Raw genomic sequence first — 9,296 nt, 5'->3', positions numbered from 1 at the left:
TGGATGGATGGATGGATGGATGGATGGATGGATGGATGGATGGATGGATGGATGGATGGATGGATGGATGGATGTGTTTATTGTATTCAGGCCCTTTGATGCCAGTAGAATCAGGTGTGATGATGAAGGACTCTGAGCTGTAGAGATGAAGAGTCAACACAACAACAACTAAGAAAATGGCCACTTTCAGTAACCAAGTATTAAAAGTGGAGGTGCTTTAAACAAGAAGCACTGAAAATGCAGAGTGTTGTTTGATCTTACTATGAACCCAGAAAGCAGATTAGAAACACAGAGATTTAAAAAGGAACAGCACCATCAAAACTGGTAATTATAGCTTGGAGCTATTTGAATGGGTTTCAATGAAAAAGGGGACTACTGAGGAACTGCGAGGATTACTGTACATGCACGTCTTTTTACAGAGCAGGTTGATCAAGAAGCACATTTTGGTTTTTTGGATCATGGAATTACCCTTCAAGCCATGACAAAGCAAAGCTACCTCTATATGTCTGCTTGACATCTGCAGTCCTCATAAAAGCTACTTTTAAAGCTTTATATCAAAGTATTTACTTTTTTCCTGCAAAATAAAGTGTACATTATGTCACCTGGAAAGCAGAACCTTAAAGACAGAAACAGAAAATAAATCAAGCAGAGCTGCGATGGTCTGGGTGATGTTGATGTTCCTGCAGGGCTGCAACTCTGCAATCCCTCATTAAACAGCATTAAAAACAAATACAATACTTAGCAAAGGTATGAGGTCATCCCTCACTTCTTTGTATTTGACTTTTAGGAAGCCAGACTGACTTGTGTTCCCCAAATCATCTTGAACTGTATTTCATCAGGTTTTCTAAAGATATCTCATGTTTTCTCTGAATTTTGACTATTGTGTGTTTGTCCACTTTGACCTATGAACCCTTCATACAGAAGCTCAAGGGATGAGCCAGTGTTGTGTCAACACAGAACGTCAAGAGTCCCATTTTAGGCTGCAGCTTTGTTACCAGCGGCCCTGCACAAGGACATCATTTGTTTCAATATTTTAGCTGAAGTTATAAATAATACCAAAGATTACCCAGTCTGACCCCTAAAATAATACTTTAGATCCAACAAGGTCATTCCCAAAAGCCTATTAACTGAAAACGTTCCATATAGCAGATGATCTCCTGAAGGACAATGCATCTCTCAGGTCCTGACTGAGGTCTTTGCTGGATTCTCCTCCTATGTGTGAAAGACATGACCTTTAGATACAAGCAAACTACTGCAGATGCAAATGCAGTCATGATAAGGAGTGTACAGAAAATTAAAAGTTTAAAGTACAAAAATAGACGTTTAAAAGAGCATTGAAAGCCTGGAGACATACTGAATGAGACCACTTTAAAAGGTTTAAGTCTGGCTGCTTGGAAGCAAAGCACCAACAAATTAAACAGCAAGCATTCCTTGGAGGAAGGCATAGTCCTGTCACTTTTAAAGCCAGCGTCATGAACCAAGGTTCATTTGAGAAAAGACAGAGTTGCAGCCATTTTGGTCAAAACATTTTAAGATAATGTTATGACCAACATGGGATGTATATAATTTATATCTCACTATGAGCGGGACTTAATTTGTAAACCAAACAATGCCAGAATGCAAATAGTGGGGGGGGGGGGGGGGTCTACCCCAGAAATTTTTGAATAAAGCAGATGCCATTTCCTGCATTCAAAGGTTTATTACAGTAGATTAACATCAAACAAAAGATGTAAACTCTGTTATTATTGAAATCTCTGACTGCAAAGCGTTCGTAATGCAGCAACACCACTGCAGCTCTGCAGGTACAGGGCGCTCACTTCAGGACAAATTAAGGTTGCCGAATGGTCAGATGCTGACGTGCCTACTGGATTGACTGACAGGTGGGTCGAACTGCCCAATATTTAGCACTTTGTCACTGGCTTAGAAAAGAGTTGCTCTCAATCCTCTTGCTCAATTCAGAAAAGCATCCTGTTCATTTCAACATCGCTTCAAATACTCTGAATGCAGACTAACAGCTTCATGAGCCGAGATCATCATCTCTTTTTTGCAGTTCAGTGAAAGTTCAGATAACTCCTGCACCGATTCACACATCATTGTTCAGTAAAGTGCAGGAACTTATGTGTACCGCAAAATGTTTAATTATATATTTTTTCATTCAACCTTTATTTATACAGGTTAGTCTCACTGAGCCACGAGGACTCTTTTAGAGAGAGACCTGATTTTTGTGTTTTTTAATAAAATGGCCCATGACTGTGAACTTTGAGCGGTGGAGATCTTTTTAAGAACAGAAGCAGAAATGTGAAGCAACAGCTCTGATGTGATATTAGGAAGCTTGTTATGTTTAAAATGAGTGTTTATGTAATTATTTTCTGTTTACATATCCAATATAGGTTTTATTTGTTTGAGTCAGTCAAATTTGTTCATTTGTTCATAAATTTATTATTATTAGGTCTGAGAGGTACCAGATCCAAGAAAACAGTTACCGGAACGCACGGTGTCAAAATAAAAGCGTTCCTGGATCTGGTACTGGCAGGATCCAGCTCAAATGAAGCAGTGACTAAGATGTGTTAGGAATGACTCTCAGTTTCTACCGCATGACACTTTAGCTCAATATCTGCACATTTAACTTAGTTATAGCCATTTTGGTATTTAGAGCATTTGGTATTTGCTGGAGGTTTCTTCCTCATGAGGGAGTTTTTTCTTTCCACCGTCTCCTTCATATTTGCTGAAGATGAAAGTTCTGTGATGGAGTTCAACTCAAAGCAGTCTGCTCCTCAGATAAATAATGTTAAATTATTATTTTTATATATGAATGTTTCTGTTCAGTGCCCTGAGACGACTTCTGTTGTGACTTGGTGCTACATAAATAAAGTGAATTGAATATTTGATAATGTTGATATGCTGTGGCAGTCCTCTTGAATTTAATCAACATCAAAAGGTAATAATCAGACGTGGGAACTATTGTCTGCCTTTTGTCACCGGTGGTGTGTTTTTAACTTTTGCACACTGCCTCATGCTCCTAAAACAATCCACTTGATCATTTAATCTCTTTTCTAAATAATGCAAAGAGCTCAAACAGTAAACACAGCCCTGAAACACTAAGATGATGTTCCCTGAACTTCTAAAACTACTTAGATTCTTGTTGAATAAAACTGACACAAATAGTAATAAAAAATAAATTAGGGATGCATGATATTATCGTCATGGTATCAGCCGATATTAGCGTTAAAGTTAAATATTGAACATCGGCCATTCCATCAAAATAACTCACCGATATGAAAGACTCTGTTTCTGTATGAAAACCCAGTGACAAGGATGCCTGCAGCATCAGAACAAGGTGATGACGTCACGTGCACCTAACTGATCTCATGGCAGAGACGAAGAAGTCAAAATGTCGGCGGTGTGGAACTTTTATTTTTCATTGGTGACAATGTTGGAGTCCAAAGATTTATGGACCACGTTGAGCCTCGCTACATCGTCCCCAGTCTGAGATATTTTTCTGACGTAACTTTACCCGAGTTACAAGCCGTCATTTCTGACGTCATTGAGAAGCTAATAGCTGATAGCACGACTTGTTGGGTGAGTTTTACCACAGACATTTGGACGTCGTGTTAGCCCCGTTAGCATGATTAGTCTTACGGCACAATGGACAGACAAAAACTTTGAACTTAAAAAGTCTGTCCTTCATGCACAGCAGTGCAGAGGATCCCACACTGCAGCTATAGGAACCTGGAACAAACCTCCACAAGTGAGACAGCATCGCAGGTGACTAATGCTGATAAATAACATTTAACACTTTTCATTTAATATAAGTTAAAGTGCTCTGCAGATCATATGGCTGTTACTGAATATATGTCACCAGCTCTTACAACTGTTACACAATATTTGTAGCAACTAAGTCTAAATAAGAGGACTATGTTCTGACAAAGGAACGTATATAAAATATTGGTATTGGCATCGGTTATCGGCCAAATAAGTTTTAACATATTGGCCAAAAATCCAATATCATGCATCCCTAAAATAAAAAAAATTAAAATATCATACGCAGCAGCCAGAACAGAAGATTAACTTACATCAACACCCAAATAGGACAGTCCAGTCAATCTATGAGGGGAAGCAGCCTCATAAATGAACGCAGATGAACTATAAAGTGGAATTTATTAAAATATCGTTGATCTGCAACCAGCAGGTCAATATTATGTGCTCACTTTATAAAATATCACAATATGAGAATAAAAGATACTTAGAGTAAACTCAAAGTTTTGTCACAAAGAGTGAAAGACTAAACTACATTCTGTTTAAAATATCAAATCAAAATGAGCCCAAACTGAAATAAATGTAAGATCTAAGACTCAAATTCTCAAACTTGAATCTGTAGAGTGACTCCACAGCATCCTGACCTACATTTACTCTCAGAGTTAACCACACGTTGCTGTCAGCTTGGAAAGTTTGATAAATGATTTGAATCAAAGGTTAAAATGGTTGGAAACAAGGAAAGATTTCCACTTGGTGAACATCGGTGCCGTTTTAATACACGGAGTCAAGTATATTGGTCTCACTCCCCTGCTCACCGCAGCACGTTAGGTCACACAGTCCTCCCCGCGCTGACAACAATAATGGAGTATTTACCAAAAACACGAAGGACCGTGGGTGTATTACAGCCCCGTCTGTGTGGGAGCTTTTTCATTTTGTTGTGAGCAGAGACATCAAGCGTCAAAGTGAAGTCAAAGCACAGAATCATCAAATAACAACCTCGTCTGTTTTGGACGAACACAGAACAAGACGTGTGTTTGCAGTGCACACAGAGCACGGGTGATCCAGAGCACATGGATTCACATGTCCACACTAAGTGCTGCTCTTGTTTTGCTGCTCCATTTTACAAAAGGCAAAAAATGAAGCAGGTGTGAAAACATCTACACTCACTTATTCTGGTCCAACTTTAGCAAAAGGGAACTAATGCAGGCTTAAACCAGAGGTAGTGTTTGATTACTGCATTACAGTTTTGCCATGGCACCTGACACCAAGACAGAAAAAACATCCATAAAAATAATCAAACGTTTCTCCAGAAACCCTCGTCTGCTTTTATTCAGGTCCTGAGTTCACCTGACGGTCCACTTCTTTTATCGCTGCTCAGTCTGAGTCACGGTGCCTTAAGCAAATCAAAACAACCAGAACGTGACGCCAACTTGATCAATTTATCAATTTCGAGGAAAATGCAGCATGAATACTGAGTGCTGAATGACCTTGCTAAAGTTTGCTGAAGAAGCTGAAACTGGTTTGTTCAAGTTGGAACAAAAACTGGAAAGGAGCTGAACGGAAGCTAAAAGGAGCAAAACGGCAATAGCTTAAGAAATAAATAAATAAATAGTAGCCAAAACTTACAAGGAGAAAAACAGTAGACGAAAGCTATTAAAAGGAATAGAATGACAGCCGAATGCTAAAAGTAGCAATCTGGTAGCTAAAAGCTAAAAGTGACAAAACAATAATGAAAAGGTAAAAGTAGTACAAAACAAAAAAGAATGGAACCTGATTTAAAAGAGAACAATGCTTTTTCAAGGAACTGAAAATATTACAATTTATATTATATAATATTTATATTTGTGTTTGACAAAATGTTGTTTTAAATAAATTTAAATATTTTGAAAAGTACAAAAGTTACAGCATACATAAGTTAATGCACATTATTCCCAATTAGTTGGACTGCAAAAGAACATGCCAAAGAAATAATAAGCGTAAAAACAATAGTGTGAATGCTGACTCAACATTCACTTGAAAGATTGCATCACTGAGCCAACGAGGTTTGATAAAAAGTCTCTCAACTTCAGATTTCTTTTAACTCTCACAAGTGAACTGACAGAAAGAGCCTTTTGCTTCTGGTTCCAGTTTTCAACCTGCATAGCAAACAATGTTCTGATACTTTAGGAAGCAGACACTGCAAATGAAGTGTCCACTCAAATACAAATGCTCAGATGAAACAAGACTAAATAAAAGCAAACAATTTAGAGGATCTAAATTAAACATCTGGTTTAGTTAGGTAGTTTGATTTCATGAGAATGAAGACAGTTGGTCAGCGTCCAACTAGAGACATCACTTACAAGTTTACCACTAAAAGGAAAGTCAAAGTAGAGCCAGGAGCTGGCGGTGCACTGAGGTAACATTAAGTGATTGTGCAATATATAAAGCCACAGTGCAGTTTTGCTCTATCAGAGCCAAACAAACAAAATTTATGCAGGTTAACAATGACAAAGGCTTCCTGGAACGAAGCATGACTGGAAGCAATTTTTTAAAGCCCACCTGCAAAGATGTTAAAATGCTTTTGTAGGAGATTAAATTTCACATCATCCTGTAAAGACTGAGGTTAGGCCTTTTTAAGTGGAATAAACAAGAGGCGTATATTTTATTACACTTCTGACTGGAAACAACATGGGCATGTTTGACGAATTTACGTTGACAGAAAGCAGAACATCAATAAAAAAGACAGCAACATAACTGTCAAGTCATTCTGGTTTTATTCTCATGCGCTTATGATGTCTTAAGTGTTCTACTGGTAAGGACTAAACATCAAGCTAAATATTGTGGTTATTATTTTAGTTTTCTTAGTTTTAAACATTTGTATCATAAAAGACCTAAATATATTTGTAAATAAAACAGATATTCTTTAGAAAATGTGTCCAATTGTGGGCACACATTAAATGTATATACTTGTTTGTTTTTTTGCCATTTGTAGTTAAAAAGGTAAATTGAGCAGAATATAAATGATCTAAATAATAAGAAACAATAAATAATGACAAGTACTGTATTCTTGAATTATACTAGAAAATTGCATGTGTACATTTTCTGCTCAAGTACCATTAAAATATATATTTTTAAAGAGGTGAAATGAGTTGAATACATTTGTTTGAGATCAATTTAAAATTCATATGATGAGAATAAAAAAAGCACCTGCCAAAATAATATAAATCTACTCAGGGTAGAATTTCATTTAGATAATGTTTTGAAAACTATACAGCCTGTATCTGATCAAACTAAACTATCAAAATCCGTTCGTTAAGCAATTACTGTGCCAAACCTAGTACTACTTCTGAATTTGATGGAACTTGTGTACTACACTGAACTGAGTTTTACAAACTCAGAACTAATACAACACATTTATGAATGCACAGCCTCAGCTTATAAACACAGGAGGCTTACCTTGCTCGGGATCCTCAGGTTCTCCACGGGACTCAGGTCTGACATGCTCTCTTGAGGACTTTTCAGGCCCTGTTCAAAACCAGAATCCAAAATTAACCCAAAAACAAGCGTCAAATATTGATTATTCTGATGTAACCTGACCCGTTCAGTCTCACGCAGCTAGTTATTCATCAGCAGACTACTACATTCAGCAAAAAAGTGGAACTGACGGGCAGATTTATGCAAAGTTGTTGGGACCAGTAGTGAATCTAACATTAGAGCAGGACCAGTGCAAGCTGAGGACTTCCCTAAACCGCCCAGTTGTTGTGCTCCGAGCAGCTGATGGACTCAAACGAGAAGGGTGTCAGAGTTGCTCCAAGAGACAAATATTGCATTTATGCCAAACGAAAAGGTCGAATGTAGCTAATAAAAGCTGCAGTCTTCTCTTTTTAGCAGCGCTCTTTAAAGTCGGCGAGCTGTCAAATTAGCCAGTTAGCGTCGATAGCTAGCTAGCCGTCATGCTACCGGCTGCTGCCAGAGAAAAACGTCCAGAATGTCGTTGTTCTGAAGACCTTTTTGCTCACCTGACGGGCCATAAGAGACTTTATCTTCTGCATCGTAAATTCAGCTTGTGAGCAAAAGGACAACTAAACGGCTACAGCTTCAAGTTTGTCTTGTTGTCCACTATGAACCTCTATCTACGAGAAGGAAGCCATAGTTGACTGTCTGTCACGTGACTGAGGAAACCGAGAAAAAAGCTGAAGTATCATGGGAAATGTATTTTTTAAGCTTTTGTATCTGAAAGGTCACCTGATGGAGTTTCTCGCAGATAAAATTGAAAAGTTACAGCTATAAATAAAAATACGTGTTGTATATTAAAAAATGTGATAGTAAAATTTATAATTATTGCATCACCTTCATACTGTAAAACAGATTATTGTTACATGCCACTGGATGGCAGTAATTTTGCAAAACTCAGAAGAGATAATGATATTCTTTCTGTTTAGTTGCTGCTGTTGTTGTTTTTGCCTCTATGTATCACAGGAAGAAAAGCACATATACATTTAAAAGAATGATAAAATGTAATATTGATTTCCATTGTGCACATTAGCATTTACTTACTTGTACTTTACTTACGCATAGCAAAACTTGCCATTATCTCATCACCATGTGTATTATCTGCTATTACATTTACCATTATTTTAGAGCTTTATTACCGGTATATCCAATTATTTAATACTAAGTAAATTTGCTCAAGAATGAAGCATTAATGTATCAGCAATAGACAATAGCAAAATATTATAGTAACAGTTTGTGTGTAATTACAACCTCCATTGCAATGCTTGATCATCATACTTATACAAATACATTATAATACTTCTGTATTTCTATTTGCAGCAGCTTCAGCCTCAGACAAATTTGTTGATACAGCTTGTTGAAACAATGCTCGAAAAGTGTTCCGGTTTAAAGCAACAGCCTAACGTACATCTGCATGCCTTTAAAATGTGATAGAGTAAAAACAATGTGAAAATAAATTACTTGTTTATTTTACAAAGAAATGCGTAGTTTGGTTAGTGTTAATAAAAAAGCTTTTAATTGATGCTTTATGTGTGTTTGACAAGTGTTTAACCCTGGTATCATTCAAGGTGTTTATCAGCCATCCAGCCTATTTACAGGGAACAAAGCCATCGCCAACTGCCTTGGATTGTTGTGTGCATCGAATGAACATGGACCTTTTTTTGGATTTAAACCTGCTCTCCCCTGCTGCCTGCACCTTGAATCCATTGACCATTACATTAGGAGCTGACCAATCATGGACCCAGCAGGCCCCATGGCTATAATGTTACATCACCAGAGTTTCTCAGCCAGGAAGCTGCCAAGCCCACATCTGGCTATGTGGAAGAAATGTGGAGATCACCTTTGTGGGAAAATGCCTAGCCATCAAACTACTATCCCGCAGAATGTGTGACTCTGCTAGACCTGATACATCTGGTCTTGGTGCAAGCCTAAGCTGTAGCTTCCCCATTCCAAGAACTCCCCTGATTCAAAGCACCACCATGCTACAGCACCTTTTATGACTTTCTGCTCTGCAGGTCCAAGGTTTCAGCCGCCTCTGTTGCTGCAGC

General features: G+C 37.8%; 1 protein-coding gene across 1 annotated transcript in view; it reads right to left on the bottom strand.

The window, feature by feature from the left end:
• vps50 (VPS50 EARP/GARPII complex subunit) overlaps nucleotides 1-7,903 on the bottom strand; it is a 154,239-nt gene extending 146,336 nt beyond the window's left edge. The window contains exons 1-2 of the mRNA XM_037693617.1: nucleotides 7,755-7,903; nucleotides 7,192-7,260 (exon numbers count right to left, since the gene is read on the bottom strand). Coding sequence (XP_037549545.1) covers nucleotides 7,192-7,260; nucleotides 7,755-7,787 — 102 coding nt within the window. The 5' untranslated portion in view covers nucleotides 7,788-7,903. The remainder of the gene's footprint in view (nucleotides 1-7,191; nucleotides 7,261-7,754) is intronic.
• Between the last annotated feature and the right edge of the window lie 1,393 nt (nucleotides 7,904-9,296).

The sequence above is a fragment of the Nematolebias whitei genome, chromosome 19 (assembly GCF_014905685.2).
Source record: "Nematolebias whitei isolate Nwh7 chromosome 19, NemWhi1, whole genome shotgun sequence".
In the NCBI taxonomy this organism is placed as follows: domain Eukaryota; kingdom Metazoa; phylum Chordata; class Actinopteri; order Cyprinodontiformes; family Rivulidae; genus Nematolebias; species Nematolebias whitei.
Note: the sequence above shows the minus strand (reverse complement) of the source record. Positions and strands in the feature narration are given on the sequence as shown.